This window comes from Barbus barbus (genome assembly GCF_936440315.1).
Source record: "Barbus barbus genome assembly, chromosome: 13".
Lineage (NCBI taxonomy): Eukaryota > Metazoa > Chordata > Actinopteri > Cypriniformes > Cyprinidae > Barbus > Barbus barbus.
Window position 1 is genome coordinate 18,121,144 of NC_136741.1, and position 22,716 is coordinate 18,143,859.

The 22,716-nt window shown below is 35.7% G+C and overlaps 1 protein-coding gene across 1 annotated transcript in view; it reads left to right on the forward strand.

Moving 5' to 3' along the window:
* The first annotated feature begins 1,380 nt into the window (after positions 1 to 1,380).
* Positions 1,381 to 22,716, forward strand: part of LOC306879141 (tyrosine-protein kinase JAK1) — a 42,914-nt gene continuing 21,578 nt past the window's right edge. Inside the window, exons 1-10 of the mRNA XM_079431883.1 lie at positions 1,381 to 1,643; positions 7,874 to 8,091; positions 14,440 to 14,563; positions 17,996 to 18,149; positions 18,504 to 18,667; positions 18,990 to 19,338; positions 19,455 to 19,631; positions 20,055 to 20,212; positions 20,806 to 20,920; positions 21,846 to 22,044. Coding sequence (XP_079288009.1) covers positions 7,893 to 8,091; positions 14,440 to 14,563; positions 17,996 to 18,149; positions 18,504 to 18,667; positions 18,990 to 19,338; positions 19,455 to 19,631; positions 20,055 to 20,212; positions 20,806 to 20,920; positions 21,846 to 22,044 — 1,639 coding nt within the window. The 5' untranslated portion in view covers positions 1,381 to 1,643; positions 7,874 to 7,892. The remainder of the gene's footprint in view (positions 1,644 to 7,873; positions 8,092 to 14,439; positions 14,564 to 17,995; positions 18,150 to 18,503; positions 18,668 to 18,989; positions 19,339 to 19,454; positions 19,632 to 20,054; positions 20,213 to 20,805; positions 20,921 to 21,845; positions 22,045 to 22,716) is intronic.

Consider the following 22,716-nt stretch of genomic DNA (forward strand, 5'->3'; position numbering starts at 1 on the left):
TGCAAAATACAACTGTATGTTTAAAAAAAGTTTAAGAAAAAAAATTCTCATCTGAAGAGCTGGGTCGTTTTCAATTTGATGTTTACATGTATTTGGAAAATCCTCTTATCTAAATATTTGTTTGTTCCCGGCCTCTGCTAAATTTCAGTCTTTCTTCAGATGAAAAACGCGTTATAGTCTTTAGATGACTGCTTATGGCAGTGTTGCACGTAGACTCGACACGAACCAATTATAACCTGACTCACCCAAAGATAGGAGTCTCCAAATGGACCGCCCCCCCCCCCCCCCCCCATTATTTGACATAAATGTGTAATGTTGCAAATAATCACAACATGTCTGACATATGGAAATGTTTGTATAGACCAAATTTTATTTAATAATAGCATTTGTACTTATAATTTTACTCTTAAAACCTATCAAACTCCAATACAAACAAGTCAAATATTGTTTCATAGCCTATATCTACCGAACCTCTTTTGAACTTATTGATCTGCTACATTGTACCAGTGTGCTCTGCAGCCCTCATGTGAAACTGCAGCCCACAGTTTCTGGCAACTCATCTGATGGTGAGGACGGGAAGTCCCTCCCTCATGGCAGGATTAAACCTCTTGGTCTTAAAGACCTTCCAGAGAGGGCTTTGTGTTTTGCCGATATCTATTTTAAAACACAGAGACTGTAGTAGGCTACCTGTAAAACGGACACAGCTGCTTCATGAAGTTAGGTTTAGGACTTTATGGACAAAAAACAACAGTAATGAAATGTAACACCTCATTAGTAATTTTTTTTAATGTAAATATTTCTGTAGTCTAAATTATGGATACATTTATTATTAATGATTCTGTAAATCATATTTTTACTGTTTAGCCTATATATATATAAGGGCAGTAATGTATTAGCATTACTTTTGAATGAGAAGAATAGCCTAATAATGGTTAGTAAGCAGTAACTATTTAAATATGTGAATCTATTGTTGTAACAAGCCTTTTAAAGTGGTTATGTGACACCATTCAATGGACATAATTTCATCCATATTTTTAATGCTACTGCAATATTTACCTCAGGTAAAGTCAGCGCTTAAAGATGTATTTTTATAATCATTTTCAAAACATTTGAATAGTTGGTGAAAAAATATAGGCTATGTATAAATTTAATGTTTTGGGCAATTTATAGATTTATGTTTACATCACAGCAATACACAAAGGATTAACATTCAAAGCTAGAGTTTAATCGCATGCATTATAGTAATTAGTCTTAACTATAAACAGAGATAATGCTGTGCTTTAGCCATAACAAAAATCCACTAGCTTTCTCTCCGCCTAAGGGTTAATGTCATTGGTTCCGCATTTGATTGACAGCCGGATGGACCAATAGGAGGCATGTGACATAAGCTCGTCGTTACCCTATTTTCGGGAATGTGGTCGACGCTTGACAGGAAAGGTTAGTTGATCGCGAAGACTTAAACACGGTTGTACTACTGTGAAGTGAAGTTTGTTTTGAAAATAAATCTCGTGGGATAAACTTTATATTATCGGAGAGCATTTTGGAGTTAAATAACGAGCGCTTTACATCAACAAAATACCAAGAGGAAGTGTTCAAACGTCTGTAATGATCGAAGTTAAACGGAAGTAGCGTTGCCTGGCGAGGTAAGGACGAGGGCCGTAACTCTTTACATCCTCACTATATGTCTGGGGGTCTGGTTGTATGTCTCTCTTTTCTGTGCTTTTTATGTGCGATGTTAGTAAATATCAAGTTGTTTGACGATTTGTTGTCAGTTTAACATGTCGATTAAAGTGTACAAGAAGTAACTCATCTGTTTCTATAGTCCAGAATCAGTCAACATTCTTCATCATCAGTCAACAATCACTGGTGATTATAATCTTTGTCTGACTGAAAACTGATAATGGATGTTTTAGAGGCTACTTGTAAAATAACAAAGTTACTTTTTAAAGCATACTAGCTCCTAGTTAAACCGTCGCGATTTAAGTGTTAAGAAAAATCCTTAGCTCTGGTATTTGGTGTTATTGTTTCTAACTTGATATAGATTGACATTGTTTTTTTTTGTCTTTGTCATTCTCTGACTGTACAGTAGTTAAATGGTTAAACTTGTTCCTGCTGTGACTGAAATTTGAACGCTTGTTCACTTATCACAAACTGTGTATTTGCTGAACAAAAGTGTTTGGGGTTGCATTATATTTGATGTGCTTTGCAGAGAGAGACCGAGGCTGATTATTTTTATGCCCATAACTGCTATGCAGAAGATTGCTTATTCCAAAATTTCACAACAATAAATAAACATACAGCATACTAGAATTGCAAACAAATAATGTATATATTTTTCTTTAACAACAATATAAGTGTTATTATATTTATGCAAAGGTTGTTTTTTTTTGTGAGGGGGGGGCAGTTTTTTTAATTATATATTTTTTTGATAACTTGGATGGTGATTTAAAAGCTATTTACTGAAGTGTGAAGTTTTGGAACTTCTATATGAAGTGTGAAGTTTTGAAACATATATAATCGGTCTATATCTACTGCTGAATTAATGTACTCTGTTGAGTATGATGGGTGTCAGCACCAATTACACCAATTCAATTAGATCACATTTTCTAATTGATTAAACTGTTTAAAATGATCATAGAACTGAGTGATGGCTACTCATAAAAATCTAAATTTTCGAGGAAATCCAATGGTTAACGTACAGCTATTGAATTGTAGTTGCCTTGACTTTACATTTTTTGACGATTTCAAAGAGAAACGTGAAATTCCCAATAATTAAAAAAAATTCAAGTAAACATTCCCAAGTAAAAGAGGGACCACAACAATACAATGCTTTTAGTTGAGTACTGTTTGATTACGTCATCTGGACAATTTGATACTGGTAGACTGATCCAGTATGGACAAAAGTGACTGTGAGAAATATTCAGTTCCTATAGAGGTTTTAGTGGGGAATCCCTTTTAAATAACAGTAAAACCCATCTCTTTCAAAAAAGTTATGATCCCCACACCTTATCTAAAGATTTTGTCAATTTTGATAATTTGCTAAAATTGTCAAAATTGAGATGTTTCTTTCCCATAGTGCCTGCATTGGGAAGCCCATTTAAATTGCAGCACTATACTGACTTATAATTTCATAATGTCATCCCTTAAGATTCCATGTCAGCTTCATAATAATTAATCGATAAAACTTTGTCAAAAGACATTTATTTTAAGTGGAGTATTGATCACTCTGAAGCTCTCATCCTGATGTTGGTTAAATAGTCTTGACAAGAGCCTCTTTAGGACATGACTGGTGTCTGTACAGAAATGCCAAAATAAAAGGAAAAAAAAGTCATATTGAACTGAGGGCAAAGAGAAATGGTGAGATCTTACCGTGTTCTTTGTGTGGCCAATGCTGAACATTGCAAATGGAGTTTCCCTTTAGAATACGTGTTGCACAGTATGGTGTTCTGAAACAGGTCATGTTACTGTGAACTAATGAGGCCTACATGACAAGAGCAACTACTAAATGTTTTGAAATATGCCACAAAAGGTATTTAAGTTGCCAGAGGCAGTTTTCGGTAAAGAATATGACACAGTCAAGTCACATTATGTCTCCGTAATCCATACGTGTCAAAACATAACAGAAAGAGATATAGCTCTTGTTATAGCAAGCTGCAGAATGAGATGTTTTTATTTGAAAATAAAATACAGAAAAATGTAATACTGTTGAAGAGAAATTAAATAAGTAATATAGGCCTTGAAGTTTTCTCATCAGTTAATGGTCAAATAAGGTTCTTTGTAAGAATGATATCAGAATATTTGATTGTCTACAGTTGTGGAAATGAGGTATTTATATATAGATAAATCATACCTGATATAATGGATGAAGGGAACATTTAAGAAAAGTTTAACTGTTTATAATTTGTAGAGGAATGAATTACTCATCTTTATACAGAAAAGTTATTAGAAAAATAACCCAAAAGCAGCGTGAATTAGATTGCATAAATGAAAAGACATAAGCCTACAGATTATTACAGGATCAGGTAAAATAACATAATTAAAGACTAGAATACAATTAACCTGTGATATAGATACAATAACCTTTAACTATTGATGTACTGTAGATAGAAGGATCTCCATGACGAAGGAAGCTGTCCATGAAAACTAAACTTGCCTCTGTTTTAGGTTCATTTGAAAAAGGTTTTCATTGAGGTATTAAGCGCCTGTAAACAGTATAAACAGTTACAGCAGGTTCCCACACCTACACACATTTGACGTATATACTCAAGCGGTCTACCAGCAGAACAGGCACAGGGCCTAAAGCAGTGGAGGAACAGTGTTAACCATGGCTTTATCAGAGAGCAACACGTCAACACCTCAGGAAGTGAGGCCACAGTCAAGTAAACAGAAGAATGGCATTGTGAATCGTACAAAAGCAGGTGGAGACAGCTTGCAGCAGAAGAGCAAATTTAAACTTTATCCCTTCTCCCAAGTTCCCAAGATGAATTAGGATGGCATCTTGGAAATGAGAAAGCAAACTGGCATGATTCACAGCAATCTGAAAAGCAGAACTTCTCATAAACTGCAAGTAAAAACATTAGAAAGGAAAAGGAACTAAATGGAAAGCTAGTAACAAACCCCTGGAAAGCTTGCTAAGTTTGGACATTTTACAGACTGGTTGAGGGGGTCAATAATGGTTCTGTTATATAAGTCGAGATATCAGCCAAAACAAAGTTCTGCTTAAAGGCATAAGTGCAGAGAGAAGAACATCAATCACTGTTAATGACTGATGGATGCTTATTGAAATGCAAAACCTGGGTACAAACAAGGGTCTGAAGGAGGTACTTGACCTTTTTAAAATCTTTACTAAATACTTATATAAGCTAAAACTGAAATGAAATATTTATATAAGCTGTTTTATTTCCTATTCGTTTTTAAAATTAGGGTCTGCATTTTTAAATTCATTATTTTTATTTGGGAAGGATTGAAATAATTAAATTTAATAATACTCTGATGTGTAAGGTTTTAAGTAATTATTAGTAGTAAAATGAAATAAGCCAAATTAAATAGACGTGGTTTATTTATGTATTAAAGAGTTGCAAATCACTCAATACTAGGGGCTAACTGATTTGGGACTAAATTATGGTTGATGCATTTATATTTCTAATAAATAAAATTTAAAATGTTTTGGTGCAATACATTTTGTAAGCATGGACCTTTTTCACATTTCCGGATTTCTCAGCAGCAGAAGTCATCATCGGTTGGGTTAACTTCAAAAGCAGTGAATGGGAGAGTACCAAAAATATATACTTTGCATTCCCATTTGCTCAAATAGGAAAAGAAAAACTCCATGATAGTGTTTTCATGACTTTCAAAAAAAGGAAATAAAATGAACAGAGACTGATAACAGCAGTCAGAAGAGAGAACAACGTCACATTTACCATCCCTCCCATAGATGCGGCATTAGAAACACCCTTGTATTAGCGATAACTAGTTTTTTTTGTAATTTGATACAAATGTGATATAAAATGAAGTATAGTGTTATAAATTTACATGGATTAAAAAATAAAAATATAAAAAAACTTTTGAGGATTTATGATGCTGATGACCATTAAACGCATCGTCACAGTCTTGTGAAAAGGGTCCATTTTAGATGTTTTTTTTTTTTTTTTTTTTTTTTACAAACATCAGTTTAACCCATTAAGCCAACACTATTACAGTGTTAAATGATTTCAGTTGTTCTAACACACACACACAAAATAATGATCTATTCCTGTAATGCTCAAAGTAATTGGATGCAAAATTTACCATTGAAAGTACTTTCTGCTCAGGCTGTGAGATGATGATGAATGTTGATTGAATTTGTGATCTCATTATACTAATTTTTCATAAAGCCAAACCAATTGTCTCAGTTTGTTCAGCTTCTTGAATTCGCTAAAGCCACTTTAAAGACAAATGTGGTCATTAACTGGTTCCAATTAGATTTCTTTTTCAGCACAGTTTGTTTTTGCATCTCAGGAAAGCCCTTTCACATGCCAGCAGGGATCTCGGCATCTAAACACAAATTGATCCACAGGGTCTGAAGGGAGATCCACTGAGTCAAAACCATCTGATTCAGATGCGAACTGTTCATCTTGCCCTTCCTCATGTTTACCGTAGAATGGGGGGTTGAATTAAATTACTTCTTGGGAGGGCACCTATTGAGAAGACATCAAGTATGTTGTTCTTACGTTGATTAAGAGTAATACCATGGTTGATGTTATTGAGTCTCCAGCTACAGTCAGGACTGTAGGTTGGTTTTGTTTTGGTGGATATTCAATATTCAAATAGTGATGTTATTACAACACATTACATGACATTGCATATTATAATTAGAATATTCAAATTGTGGCATATTAAAATGTTGCCTAGATTTCATTAGCACTGGGATCAGATTAAAAAAGCCACTTTATTTAACAGCACTGAAAGGCATTAATAAAACATAGGCCTGTCTTGTTTGGTTACAATGAGCTCAAAAATAGTAAAATGCAGTTTTCTCTCTCCACATGTTTATCTCTTTTCATCATATTTACTTGTGTTGGTATATTGCTGTTACTCGTGTGTGTGTGTGTGTGTGTGTGATCATCTGTTGTTGTCTACTGCCATTGTCTTCATCTGAGGTCAGCTGTTAGACCCAAGATTTGAGTTCAACACCCTCCAGTCCAGTTTTGTCCGTTACAATTATAATGACGCTGCCTTTCTAAAGTATCAGTAGTACAGAGTACTGGCTGACTGACCGTTTGCTTTCAAATGATCACATGCATATTCAAGCTACATGAATGGCAAAATGGGCATCTTGGTCAAAATGCTTGTCTTGGTGAGCTGTTAATGTAAACGCAGTCAGTTATGGTTTAGAGGAAAGACATTTATAATAACCTTCTATTCATCAAATAATTCTGCAAAAGAAAGTATCACTGTGTTTCAACATTAATAATAAGAAATGTTTGTTAAGAACAAATTCAGCATATTAGAACGATTCCTAAAGAATCATGTGACACTGTGGAGTAATGGCTGCTGAAAATTCAGCTTTGCCATCACAGAAATAAATTACGTTTTAAAATGTATTCAATTAGGTTGTTTAAAATGGTAGTATTTTTTTCAATTTTACTGTTTTACTGTATCTTTGATCAAATAAATGCAGCCTTGGTGAACATAAGTGACTTCTTTCAAAATCTTAATGACCACAGTGGCCGGTTGCATAAACTGTTAAGACGAGTCTTAAAAAGTTAGTCATCTAATTTTTTTTCTTCAAGACTGGTCATAACTTTTTAAAAGGTAGATATGTCTTATTTGTATTGGAAAAAGTAAAACTGATTAACCCTTGGCAACTGCTATTTGGTCAAACAAGTTCTTAAGACACAGTCTTAACATGGTGGCTAAGCTTATGCAACTGGCCCCTGAAACTTTTGACCTGTAGTGTAATTGATTGTTTATTTGAAAATACATAATCTTTTTTTGATTAAAAAATACTTCTCTAATAAGTAAAATAGCTTTAAAGTTATTAAATACAAATAAATTAAAGAATCGCAATCATTCTGATTCAGTTGCTTTAATTTATTCCGATTTACATAGTTATTGTTATTTTTAAAGGAGTGTGAGCATAATCGTTTTTGTTGTAGTACTGAAAATCATGAAATTTTATTGGTATCAACACTAAAATTATTGCTATTATGACAACCCTACATTGACCGACTTATTGCTCAAACATCAATGTGAAAATGTATGGTTCATTCATGTATGATGCTATAAATGTAACCTTTTGGAAATGGTATGTTATTTCACAAACAGTAAACCATTGCTCATCAAAGCAGGGACCCACAGTTCAACAATAGGCTAATTCTCTGTGTTACCTCAGTTTATCCTGCAGTGTCTGGATGCCAGAGCTAGCAGTCATGGAGCTGGGCAGGCAACTGTGTGGGAAGATGAAAAAACAGAGGAAGGCAGAGATGACCGTTCCGACTGTAATGAAAGGACTGGAAATCCACTTCTACCTGCCTGACACACACCAGCTCGAGTACTTCAAAGACTGCCACACTGCGGAAGACGTGTGCGTGGAGGCTGCAAAGAGATGCCGTAAGTATTTGGACAGCCACCTATTTAGAGTGCTAAAGTATTACACCCTCTGATGCATCTCTGAGGACATAGAGTGTAGTCATAATGGTATGTTTTCTTAGCAGTGATGCATCATTTCATCATAACTATTTGGATGGGAATAGTTGTCAATGCAAAGTACGAGTTAAAGTTACAGTAACACAGAGCATCTGTGATTTCATTAGGGATGTGCGCTACGACTAATTTGACTGTCGTTTAAACAGAAGTTTTGTATCCGACTAGTCTAAAAGCTAGAAACCCCCAAAAAATGGCAAAAGAAAAAAAAAATGTGCGTGTGTCTATATAACAGCCTACACTTGAAATACTTAAATCTTTGAATCACACTGTCAAATCCCTCAATGAATTCTGCTAAAAATAGGTCATGATTATGCCATATGCTTGCCTCGCGTTATCATCATTTAATATTAGGCGGTCGTTAAACAGAAAAAAAGAAAGAGCATACACTCAACATAAACCAGTGCATAGCTTATTTATTCAGATCGGCTGGAGCAATGCAGAAATGGAAAATCAATCAATAGACTGACAGAATTCTTCATTTTCATATAAAGTTAGCCAACATATTAAAACAAAAGTAAAAAAAAATAGGAACGTTTATCAAGGAATAGCATTAAAATGGCTTTTAAAAATGTACTTCATGTTGGCTATATTGTCTAAAAACAAAAGAATGCTAGTTTTACTTACTCAGACCATGCGCATTTGTTCAGTGAATTTAACACGTTAATGTGGTCTGGTGAAAGACTGGACTAGACGATTCTGCACTTGAAAATTTTTTTTAAAACGCTTGGCAGGAACTGAAGTCACAGGCACGCAGAGAGATAACTACAAGCAAGCAGACAGTTTCGAAAAGAGCCTGGAAATTCCGCAGCACCACCGAACTGGGTCTTCGTTTAGAAGAATAGATCGCGCGGATGGGATCACGCACCGCAGCGACGTATGAAAGATTGACATTGCTGGCTTTGGTTAGCTTCCAAGCTAACGCATGCGTGCCTGTATTGAATAAGATTACGCATCGCTCCAGTAGAGTTATTGTAAGCCAATTTGACATTACGCAGTTTACACAACTTTTCCATCTCCTTCTAATTAAAACAAATCCCACACCTTGCTGGTCTTTCGCGTGGTCATTTTGAGCTCGCCGCAACTGACATGAAGAAAACGCATGAGAGGTCTGAGGTAAAAATGTAGTTTCTGCCCAGATACGCTTTTAAAAATATTTATATATTTCAATATTTTGATATGTATTCTTTTTCAAAAGTTTTATTTTAACTTATTTAAAATGTTTTAAATGTAACGTTAAAATGATGGTAATTTGAATGATAAAATCATCGTTTTTATTTATTTTTTTTTCTCTCGACTATTGTTTTCAGTGTCGACTAGTAGGAGCTGTACCGTTTAGTCGACTAGACCCGCACATCCCTAGATTTCATGTGCACTTTTATCAGTGTACTATTTTTGTTCTTTTTCCATTAGTGTCAAGTGGGCTGTAGAAAGGACATTGGACTAAAAAATAGGGTTTTTACAGTTCAAAATCAATACGTGCACAAAAAGGGGGATTTTTTTTCTTGCATTCGGTTTCATATTTTGATTGTGCGATTGAGGAATGGGGCTTTTGTACCGTCAGCATTTCACAGAATACAAAAGAGGAACTTAAAGGGTTTTTACTGTTGGTATCATCATGTGACATGGGTGGATTATGACAAGACATTGACTTTATTTAGTATGAGAAGCACTGTGACTGACCGCCCTGTCCGCCCCTTTTCATTTCCCAATGGAACACCATATCGGTCTATTTGCCTCTTGATCAATATTCAGCCACAAGATGGCTGCTGGGTTTAAATGTCACATCCATAATTTCCTCAAAGTTACGGCCAAGGACAAAAGATGGCTTGGACAGTGAGAGAGGAAAGGGAAGTTTATATTAGACAAGAAGCAGCTGCTGGAGAGGAACTGCGATGGTGTTTGTTTCACACAGTTTCTTTCACACTCAGTAGTTAGCCTCTGGTTTTACTTCAAAGGTTATGTATTCAGTATTCCTCTTTTTTTTTTTTTTAGGGCCCTATTGTTCTTCTAAGGATTATTTTTTTTTTTTTTTTTTTTTATTTTTTATTTCAATCATCCGGGCACTTTTGGGGGCCTTAACGTGCCCGAAAACTCTCGAAAATTGGCACGCACATTGGAACCTGCGGCCATTAGGACGCCGCTGAGGCTGGGACCCGGGCGTGGCACAGGGGCTCTACGGCGCCCCCTGGAAAATTGTCAGAAAACTTGATGTATAGCTCACACATACTTGCACGTATTCATATGAAACTCGGTACACATATAGAACTCATTGAGCTGAACAACTTCCGTGCAGCATGTCTTAGGCTCCGCCCAACAGGAAGTCGGCTATTCAGGGCTGTTTAAAAAGCGCATGCTCTGGAATTTGATATACTCCTCTGAGGATTTCCATACGATTGCCACCAAACTCGGTGAACATGATCTCAGGACATTGGGGACGCTAAATTGCGAAGATATTTTTGATATGTCGAACGGTTTGCCCGTGGCGAGGCGATGAAGTTATGGCGAAAAATGAGACCCAGGAAATGCCTAATAACGTCCACATACATTGTATGATGTAGATCAAACTTCAGTGATTTGTTCGTTGTATGATGCCGATCGGATAGATGTGACTATTATGACTGAAAGTTATAGCGCCACCAACTGGCTGCAGGAAGTGTGTCGTTTTCAAAATGCTTTGAATTCAGCATCTTCTTTTACCTCGATTTGCTTCAAACTTCACCAGAATAATGTCAAAACACGGCCGATGTAAAACTGTGAAGGGAATATTGATATCTAAAATTATGTTGCCATGGCAACGTGTCAAAGTTGAAAATTCGTTTCTGGTGATTTTGAGGCAGATAACATGTTTAGAATGTCATGAAACTCAACACACATATCAGTATTAATGATAGTTAGACACTGGAAAAAGCTCATAAACGGGCGTGGAAGAGACACTCTATAGCGCCACCTTTTGTCAAAAATGAGGGGGTTAGTTTTAGCTACAGACACCAAACTCGGTACATAAATTGTTCTAATTAATCCGGACAACTTTCTAATTTACAGTCATTAGCTACGACCAACAGGAAGTCGGCTATATTTATTTTAATGTGGGTTTTTTTTAAAAACGGGCTGTAAACAAATTAATACTCCTCCAAGCAGAAACACGGAAATCACACCAAACATTTTTTATCATGATGCCAAAATACTGAAGATGCTAAATTGCGGACGGATTTAGGATATCTTGAACGATGATTTAATGGCAATTTATTAAAGTTACAGTAAAAAAGATAATTTTTTTTTTTTTTTATCTTTTAAGAGCAGCTTCCAAACACTTCATAAAAAATTACATACACAGAACAATACAGTCTGAGGATATGTGATTAATTTCATGAATTTACAATACACTATGCTTAGGAGAAAATTTAAAAACTATCAGAGAGCTCTTAGACTGCTTCTGAGTGAGAGATCCCTGTCAGCCTGCATCTGAGTGAGAGCTCCCTGTCAGCCTGCAGCTGAGTGAGGGGTGGGGTGGGGTGTGAGTGACTGTGTGAGTGACTGTGTGGATTGAGGAGCTGGGTGAGAGAGAGAAAGAGAGAGAGGGTCTGTTTTTTAAAATCTTTAAAAAATGCTTATAAATCATTAAATAAGGTCTCAATTCTTAACATTAGGAAATGCATTAATTAACGTGAACTAACAATGAAAAATATATTTTTACAGCATGTTAATTCTTCCATGATTTGTTTGTTTGTCTGTTTGTCGTGACGTATTGTCAAGTATGGTGACCCATACTCGAAATTGGTGCTCTGCGTTTAACCCATCCAAGTGCACACACACAGCAGTGAGTAGTGAACAAATCCACACACACACACACACACACCGTGAACACACACCCGGAGCAGTGGGCAGCCATGCTGCAGCGCCCGGGGAGCAATTGGGGGTTCGGTGCCTTGCTCAAGGGCACCTCAGTCGTGGTATTGAGGGTGGAGAGAGCGCTGGACATTCCCTCCCCCCACCTACAATTCCTGCCGGCCGGGGGCTCGAACTCGCAACCTTTCGATTACGAGTCCGACTCTCTAACCATTAGGCCACGACTTCCCCACGTGGTAGTATGAACTAACAAAGAACAATTTTTTTAAAGCATTTATTAATCTTTTTAATGTTAGAAAAATAGTCATGTTCAAAAGATAAACTTTAAAATGTAATAATATATTAACACATTTTGGAATTAATATTGATCAACATTAAATGGTATATAATTATTAATGTTTATATATATATATAATGATAGCTACAGACACCAAACTCGGTACATAAATTGTTCTTATTAATCCGGACAACTTTCTAATTTACAGTCATTAGCTACGACCAACAGGAAGTCGGCTATATTTATTTTAATGTGGGTTTTGTTTTTAAACAGGCTGTAAACAAATTCATACTCCTCCAAACAGAAACACGTAAATCACACCAAACATTTTTTCTTATGATGCCAAAATACTGAAGATGCTAAATTGCGGACGGATTTAGGATATCTTGAACGATGATTTAATGGCAATTTATTAAAGTTACAGTAAAAAAGAGAAAACTTTTCTTTTCTTTTTTTCTTTTAAGAGCAGCTTCCAAACACTTCATAAAAAATTACATACACAGAACAATACAGTCTGAGGATATGTGATTAATTTCATGAATTTACAATACACTATGCGGAGGAGAAAATTTAAAAACTCAGAGTTCTCCTGTCTCTGTGCTTCTAATGTTTGCGGTAGGTGACTGGGTGGGTGACTGACTGTGTGAGTTCAGTGAGTGTGGAGGGGGAGAGAGAGAGGGAGAGAGAGAGAGGGTCTGTTTAAACATCTCAATAAAATCCTTAAAAAATGCTTATAAAGCATTAAAGGTTTTGATAACACTTTATAATTAAGTCCTATTTGTTAACAGTAGTGAATGCATTAATTAACATGAACTAACAATGAAATATATATTTTACAGCATGTTAATTCTTCATTGATAGTATGAACTTACAATGAACTAACAATGAACAAAATATTTTTTATATTAGAAAAATAGTCATGTTCAAAAGATAAAACTTTAAAATTTAATAATATATTAACACATTTTGGAATTGATTTTGATCAACATTAAATGGTATATATTTATTAATGATGTAAATTAACAACAGTTAAATAATGTTGTTTTTTAACATTGGTTAATTCACAAATAACATTAAATATTAACAATATATTTTTTACTTTATTAATTTGTGTTAGAAAAAATTATTCATGTTAGTTAATGGAAAAATAAATCATTAAAAAATGCTTATAAATCATTAAAAGCTTTGGTAACTATAATAATTTCTCATTTGTTAGCATTAGTAAATACATTAACTAACATCAACTACCAATGAAAAATAAATTTTCACAGAATTTAAAGTTTTATATGTTCTGTGTGTGTGTGTGTTTCACAGAGTTGATGGTTTGGATTAACCCTTTAATTGCCGTATCCCTTAAAACCAAACTGCCAGAGGGTTACTGTGATGCTTGTGCTCGCTGGGCACCGTTTTATCGATGCCACCGGGGTGGCGTATGCTGACGGCTTGGGCCCGTCATCGCTGCTATATTTTTTTTTTTTTTTTACTAGTCCAGCTGATAGAATATGGCACTAACCATGCTAAGATTGTGGGTTCAACTCCCAGGGAGCAAATGTATATCTTGAATTCACTGTAAGTGAATAGCTAAAACTGACATAAAAATAAATGGAAACATTTATATGTTGGCCTTACTATTTTTGTTCTTTAATTTATTTCATTCTCATTTTGTTGTCGTTTTGTTCATACTCTTTGCATTGTATATTATGTTAAAAACCAAAAATAAAATATAAAAAAATTAATACTTTGTATTAAATGAAACTTTGTAGACATAAAAAGCTAGTAAAAGTAAAACAAACACACTAAATTAACTTGTTAAAATGAAAACATAAAAAATAACCAATTCAAGCAAAACTTTTGTACATCAGGTTCAAACTAAAACTAAATGAACTGTATCTTTTTCCTTTTGCATAGGAGATGTGCAAACCTTTGATCCACTTTTTTTTGTCATGTTCCAGTAAAAGCTTGTCAAATACTTTTGCTTGGTAAACTTTTCTCATAAACAGCATTTAGCTATGAGTACTTCCTCTTAGGCATCATCTGATGAGGTTATTTGCTGGTTAGAACTACAAGAATGGCAGGTATAAAAATAACCGTTTGAATCAGGCTCTTATTTTGAATGTGTTTTTCCCCAGACATCTCACCTTTGTGTCACAACTTGTTTGCATTGTATGAAGAGAGCCAGGATCTTTGGTATGCTCCCAATCATGTGTTCAAGATCACGGAGGAGACCAGCATCAAACTTCATTACCGTATGAGGTGAGTGTGCTCAACTGAATGCTGCTGCCAAAACCCCCCAAAATGTAAGATTTTTGGGTTTACAAATAATAAAATTAATAAAATTTGAACAGACTTTTTTAGCATGCAAAAAACATGGACCATGAATTTTGAAATAATAGTGTGCTTTAAAAATTTTGCAACTAAGGGTGTGTTGTTATGTAGCATCTTTGTTGCGTTACATTTTTAAAGGACATCTAACATTACATTAAAAATTCAAAACTGCTGTTCAAAAACCCCATTAGAAATTCCAGGGAGAACCTATGGCTCACGTCATTCTAATTCTCTAGCAAGTTTTTTTGTCTAAAAGCTGAACTATTAAGATTTTTGGCATTGTGTGACATTATTTTAATGATGAACATTTTCACTACCAAATTCTCATTAATGTAATAAGTATTAATATATATACTTATGTCTTATAATAATAGTAGTAATAAGATATAATTGAATGCAATTTTAAAAAATGTTCTTTTGTCTTTTTAAATAACCTGGACATTTATTGATTGGTTTAGTGAAATCTATTGTTTGATGTCAGTGTTCTGTTAAAAGTGCAGTAAGTGATTTCTGGTAAATGCTATTGATTTTTGAAATTACCAACATAAACACGTCCCTAACCAAAAGGATCACACATCTTGATGCCTCCTACCCCACATTCACATTCGATACTCAGGATTGGTATCGGCTCCGATACGGTCATTTTCTTCGGATCGAGTATCGGTCAGAAGAGATCGATCCAAATCCGTTATTGTGCGTAGGCTATACTTTTCTGTGTTATTGTTGAACCACACGAAAGGCACAAAACAATATAAAGCACCATAAACTTTTCGTGCACTATATTTCAAGTGTTCTGAAGCTGTTCCATAGTTTAATCTGGAGGTACAGATGAATATTTAAGTCGTTAAATTCAAGTTTAGGTAAACTCTTCTCTCCACTGCGGCTGTCTGTCATCCTTCATTCAGCATTCAAACTGCGTGTCACGTTCGGTTACTATAGTCAAACTCTCTTCAAGAGCGCAAAGTTACTGAGGTTTAAAACTGTTAAAAGAAAAGGATCAATAAACTAATGCACTGGTTTAATACACTACGCATCAATATCTTTTCCCTTAGTACTTTGAACTTTTCTGTGCGGACTCGGAGGGCTGTGCAGCCTGCGCGCTGTGACTCCGTGTCGCTTCAAACGCATCATTCTGCGCATGGGATGCGCATACGCGCTTTGTGCTGCTCTGTATTGGAGCGTTTCGTTTTATAATACGTTTGCGTAATGAAAGATTATTAATAGTCTTTCTTGTTCTGTCCTATCTATCATATGTTGATATGCCTTCATTACTGTGCTATAGATTTAAAAGAAATGTATTTTAATTTTATAGTATATATTTATAGATAAATGTATTTGCTTGTTTTTTCATGAATGTATTTTACAACAATACAAAGAGCAATGTGTACCATTTTACCAGATTTAGTCCTACACTTATTCACTTTTAAAAATAGTTAAAAATGTTTCACTAGGTTTTTATAAAACTAGAGTATATTTTGTCATACACAAAAGAGTGACAATCAGGTCAACACAGAGAAGTATAGAAATTCTACATCTATTTAAAAAAAAAAGGAAAAAACTGCGCTGGTATCGGATTGGATCGGTATCGGCAGATACTCAGATTTTTTGATATCGGATTGGATCGGTTCTGAAAAAATTGTATCGTTGCATCCCTAATTCACATACTCTCTATGCAACACATGGAACAATTAATCGCTAAAAGGGGAACCAAAAGAAAAAACATTATATTAGGAGTATGTACTCTCACTTTTCGTACAACCTTTGGGAGCTGATGTTTGAAAAGCTTTAGACGTTCCAGACTTTATAAGGCTTGGAAATCAATGTCTCTTTATCATAGCTGAATGAAAATAATAATGAAACAAACAAGCAAAGATGACACCCAAGTATATTCAAGCAAAGGACAGCATATCTTAGGTCTGTGAAACACAAAACCTACATTACTCGTGTATAGAGAAGAAATAAAAGCAACCTTCTGCATCTGTTTTCAGGCTTTTTTTTTTTTTTTTGCGCAGGTCCCTAGCCTGATCGTAACCTTTTGTTTTAAAGATACATTCCCCTGACCCTTTTCTCTTTTTTTTTTTTATTTTCTCTACCATTCCAAAAGTGTGTATGCCCCTTACTGCTGATTGGCTACAAGTGTGTTTTGGTGCTCGGTCCAATCCCCTTTTCAGTGTACCTTTAGTATCAGCCAATACCGTTTAGTTTGATTTAAATGCTATAAATGCATATGGACAGTACAGAGCCCTGTTGCACACCTGTTACAAATCTGTTACAATCCCCTTGACAAAACAATAATAAAAATAAATGCATAAATAAACAAAGAAACAAATCCCTTGACATGGTTTCAGGCTGCTCTTATTCTGAAAGTCATTTCATTCAGTAAAACATAGGATCCCCTGAATTTCCCCTTTTCACCAGTGAAACTAAGATAAGAGTCAATTACTGTATACAAAGCGAGTGGTGGGTACAGAATCGCTGTCTCCCTGTGTGAAGCTTACTTGTTGTGCACACAAACAGGTTATGGTCAATCTTTGTGCACCCTCTCTTCCGCTGTGGCATACAGCACACTTTTCTCACTTATGCTGCTTCCTGTTTACAATGAGCTCTCGCTCGTGTGGCAATGGGGTGGTGTAGTTATTCTTTTCTCTATTGATTGTTGACACATGATTTGGTAATGCATGTAGCCTGTGCACCTTATTTACCATATGTTAGTATATTTGCATAATGTAAGCCTTTGTTGTGATCCTTTATATAATGTTGTTCTCTGTATGTTTTTGTACGCAATCAGCTTCTGTCATCGTGATTTTCTGACCACATTCATAATCATGATACATTTGTGAACACACGCACACGCATGCATACACTTGTACATATTTGCTTACTTGTACTTAATTTATCTTCTGTCAGCCATACAGGGATATTTCTTAAACTACTACAGTAATACTATATTGCTCTACAATATATAAAATTTTTTTTTTTTTTTTTACAGAATTTGACAGAAATATTCTGTTCACCGATATTTACCTTTTTTTTAATCATTGCTTTCTTCACACAACACTAAGTATATTATATGATCTTCACTGACACTGTTGCTTCCTTGGTAAACGTGTACACTAACTTTTGTTAAAATTTTGGTTGTAATTTATTAAAAATTAATGAAGCATTTTCACACAGTAAATATCAAAATAATTTAAGTAAAATTTAAACTTAAAAGGCATGCTTATTGAAAATTTTCAGTGTGACAGATTCAAATTTGTTTAGAATTATTGAAAAAATAAAAAATCTGGGACATTAAAGTATGTGTAGATGGAAAAAAACATCCATGAATCCTTTAACAGCTGATTTTACTTGTTTACATAGGTTTTATTTTACAAACTGGCATGGCACTAGTGAGACAGAATCTCCAGTTTGGAGACACTCACTTTGCAAGCAGAAAGGGGTTTTAGTCTCTCAGAAGGGCCCTGAGGGGACACCTCTACTAGATGCTGCATCTCTTGACTACCTGTTTGCACAGGTGAGTACAGGAAACACCTGAGTTATCACTTACATGGTTGTTACAACTTCAAACAAAAGTAATCTTGCCTGTTTTTCACTACAGGAGCTTTGTGGTTTGATTATTCAAATACACACTCATGTGGTACCTGTTGTTATCATGTTGGTTGTTTTCTTTGAAGTCTGATATGTATTTAAATGTCTTTTTTTCCTGCTATTTATTCAAACATCTCTGGGGCTGTTTTGAACACTAGTGTCTAATAACTTGTGTGTGTGTGTGTGTGTGAGAGAGAGAGAGAGAGAGAGAGAGAGAGAGAGAGATCATGTTAACTTTTTTGCTTGGCACATACTGCACTCTTTTTTTGTTATGTTTTAGGGCCAGTATGACTTTCTGAGGGGACTTGCTCCAGTGCGCACTCCCCAGAGTGAGGTAGAGCTTCATGAGATAGAGAACGAGTGTTTGGGAATGGCTGTTTTGGCCATTACCCATCATGCCAAGAGCAATAATCTGCCTTTATCAGGAGCTGGAGCTGAGACGAGGTGACCCATACAATCTTCTTTTTACAGCACATCTGCAAAATGATCGACACTTATAATATTTAAATGGCACTTCCAACTATTAACCTCTTTTGTTACACATCTCTTTGGAGTACTTGATTCTGATTGGTCAGTTAGAGCATTCAGAGGTCAAGTATGTTTGTATTTTAATGCTGATATTGACCAATCAGATTCAAGTATCCCAGAGAGAAGTGTAATAAATACTGGAATTGGTGTATGTGTTGATGAGTACTTAAAAGGAAGCATCATATTGGTTTTCTGCCTTAAAGCAAGTGATTTTATTCAGCCTTCTCTATCTCTATAGCTACAAGCGATTCATTCCGGATGGTCTGAACCGGATCATTAAGCAGCGTAACTTCCTCACACGCATACGCATCAACAACGTTTTCAGAAATTTCCTCAACGAGTTCAATAGCAAGACCATTCAGGACAGCAACATAACTCTCTACGACCTGAAGGTCAAGTATCTCTCCACTCTTGAAACACTGACCCAGGGCCTGGGTCGGGAGTATATTGAGCCCAAGAGGCTGAAAGTATCAGCTGAGAGCGAGGGATCTCCGGACCACACTCTTCCTTTGGGGGATGACGGACAGGGCTATGAAGTGCAAGTGTCCGGAACCACTGGGATCTCCTGGAGGAGAAAGCCTGTACCAGTGAGTTTAGCACTCACAGGTTTTGTGAGCTTGCAGATTTTTTAAATATTACAAATTTATTAGCAATTCTGGATTGTTTGTCATGGATTGTTTCAATTCTGTTATTTTTTGAATAGAATATTCTGATAGTGAAAGACAAAACCAAATCTAAAAAGAACAAGGCTGACAACAAGCAGAAGAATGACAAAAGAAAAGACAGCGGATGGACACTTTTCTCTGACTTTTTCGAAATCACCCACATCGTCATTAAGGAGTCTTGTGTCACCATTTACAGACAAGACAATAAAACCATGGTAATTTTGTCATTTCAGTTTCTGCTACACTGTGTCCTAACTTGGTACAATTTGATTCCAGCACAAGCATTCATGCTGAATATGATAGAGTCATAACCAATCAGAGAATATTTGATATTTAATGTAGTGGAATTTGAAGTCTGATTTGTGGTCCAAGAAGATTTAATGGTTTCACAGGGTTTCACAATTCAGCTGTGTTTAGTTATCAGCAAAATATGTTATATATTGTGGCAAGTTAGGACAAGAACTCTGGTCAGAATATGGTGTAAAACTTCCATTCCTCAGTAAAGGTCGTGATTCATAAATCAACAGGCATGACTTAAGAATTGTATAAAAATGCATTTCATTGGATGAAATGGATAGTAGCGACAGGCATGTTATAGTTCTTATCCTACAAAGGTATTCCTCTTCTTTCCTCCACAGGAGTTGGACCTGTTTTATCGTGACGCCGCTTTGTCCTTTGCTGCACTGGTTGACGGTTACTTCAGATTGATTGTAGATGCTCATCATTACCTGTGCACTGAAGTCGCACCCTCATCAGTGGTGCAGAATTTAGAAAATGGCTGTCATGGACCTATCTGGTATGACCATATTAGCATATTTTGGTTATAGTTGTGTCACAGATAGTTTGAGGAAATATTTTCATTATATACTCTACAGTTCAAAAGTTCAGGGTCAATAAGATTGTTTTTTGAAAGAAATTAATTCGTTCAAATTGATCATTAAATTGATCAGTAGTGACTTTTACATTGTCCCAAAGAAAAGTCTTTCAATAAATGCTCTTCTTTTGAACTCTCTTCAAGAATGTGCTTGTGTATCAAGTAGCAAAGACATGACACAAGTATGAACAATGGATCAAAAAACAAGAAGAATTCAGTGGCAATAAGAAATGTAATACTGCTCGACAAAGAAGTCTAAATGCATTTGGTTAGGTTTATTTAGTGAAAATGGTGGTTAATATAGATGCTTAACTAACATAACCAACAGTTAAGTTCATGAGTTGAATTTGGTGGAAATTAAATTCAATAGGACTTTGTGTTTTGTCTGAACACCTTGTAATCATGGTAAAATAATGTTCAGCTTTTCATACTGTAGTTAAGTATTAGTTTGCATTATAACAGCTGTCTTCAGGAAAGTAATTTTGCGACTAGTTCTGTCTGTTGTCTCTTTACAGCACAGAGTATGCTATTCATAAACTTCGTCAGGAGGGAAATGAAGAAGGAACCTACGTCCTGCGCTGGAGCTGCACAGACTATAACTACATCATCATGACTGTTGTCTGCATTGAGGTGCATACACATACACCAAACACAAAAGTCTAGTTTAATTTGTACAGTTGGGATACACAATTTTGTGAAATCAGTAAGCTGAGAACTGAAATCCTTTGTCCTGTTTGTCTTGCTTGGACAGGACATGTCTTGAATTGCCCAGATTTTCTTGTGGTATTCTCTGCAGGAAATCAAGAAGATCTGGTTCTTGTTGTACAGTCTCTCTCTGACCATGACACATGTTCATATGATATATAACACTGATTTTCTGTCAAATATTGCAACACCACATTTTGGCAGCAAATCCGTGTGAAATGCTTTTCAGAAGTTAGCCATGAATAACAATTGGGATCTTGCTTTAGTGTTTGTAGCTTTGAGGAAATTTTTTTATTTTTTTTGACCAGATCAGACCAAGACAATGCATCCATTTTCAGATTTTCTTGGCAGTTATTATTTAATGTGAGAACTGTATAAGTAGCTGGAGCAGAACCCCAAATCACTGTTTCCTTGCATTGCTTTTCCGTGACAACTTCCTAGTTCAGCATGCTATACAAATAGAATCGAGTTGATTTAACTGAGCTGAACTGTACTGATCAACAGAAAGTATATGAGTTTGTTAAATACATATATGCAGGATTAACAAAGAAACAAGGAAGTAAATGCACAAAGTGTCATGCTAGGTTTTATGTATGTTTAATGTTATCAGCATTATGTACAATGTAGGTAGTCGCCTTCAGAAACCCAACACCTCACTGTCAACTAAAAGCAAACTTATCTTATCTTAAGGAAGATCGGTTTGCAGCCACCCAACATTTGTTTAACAAATCCTGTTCTCTCCCTTCACTATTCTTCTCATGCACCATTTCTCTTGGCTTTTTCTTTTGTGTTTAATCATGTTTTTTCCCCCTATTTTCTGTCTCTCATGTATTTCTTCTCTTTCTTTCAGATGGACCTATGTGAATCCAGGCCTGTTCCCCAGTATAAGAACTTCCAAATTGAAACTAGTCCGCAAGGTTACAGACTGTATGGGACAGAGACATTCAGGCCCACTCTGAAGGAGCTTTTGGATCACTTACAGGGCCAGAACCTGCGCACAGAGAACCTGCGCTTCCAGCTGCGTCGCTGCTGCCCACCACAACCCAGAGGTACCAGCACTTGTTCTGCTCAATCAGTCATGTGATAGAGGACCACCTATGCAGTATCACTGAGAGATGCAGAAAATCCATCTCGTTCAAACATTCATCCATCCAAATCAAACATCTCATACATCTTTCTTTCTGTCCATTCTGTCTGGCCATCCATCCTAACTGAACACCTCATTCATTGGTCCATCTAACCGGCCAACCATCAATCCCAAATATGTCATACATTGATTCGCCTGTTCGTCTATCTGTCCATCTCAAATGCCTCAAATATTGATCCTTCTATCCATAAATCCATTATTTGATCTCATACACCTCATACATTCATCTCTTCATCCATCCATCTCAAACACTTCATACATTTATCCATCCATTTATCTGTTCCTTCATCTACTCTATCACCCACTCACACATCCATCTGCTCATCCATCAACTCAATCATCCATTCATCTGATGTTGAAATTCATTTTATTGTCAGTTTTACTGACAAAATTTTGTAGAGATTCCTGCTTTCATATTATTTGTAGTCTTAGGTGAAGCTAAACTGGAACTGTCTTGTTTTATTTTGATTTACAGAATTTAATGCATAGCCTATTCAAATAGGCTGGGATTTCCACTAGTAAAAGTCCCTAAAATTCTCTCTGTGGAGCCATTGATAGATTGCAATCCTAGAAC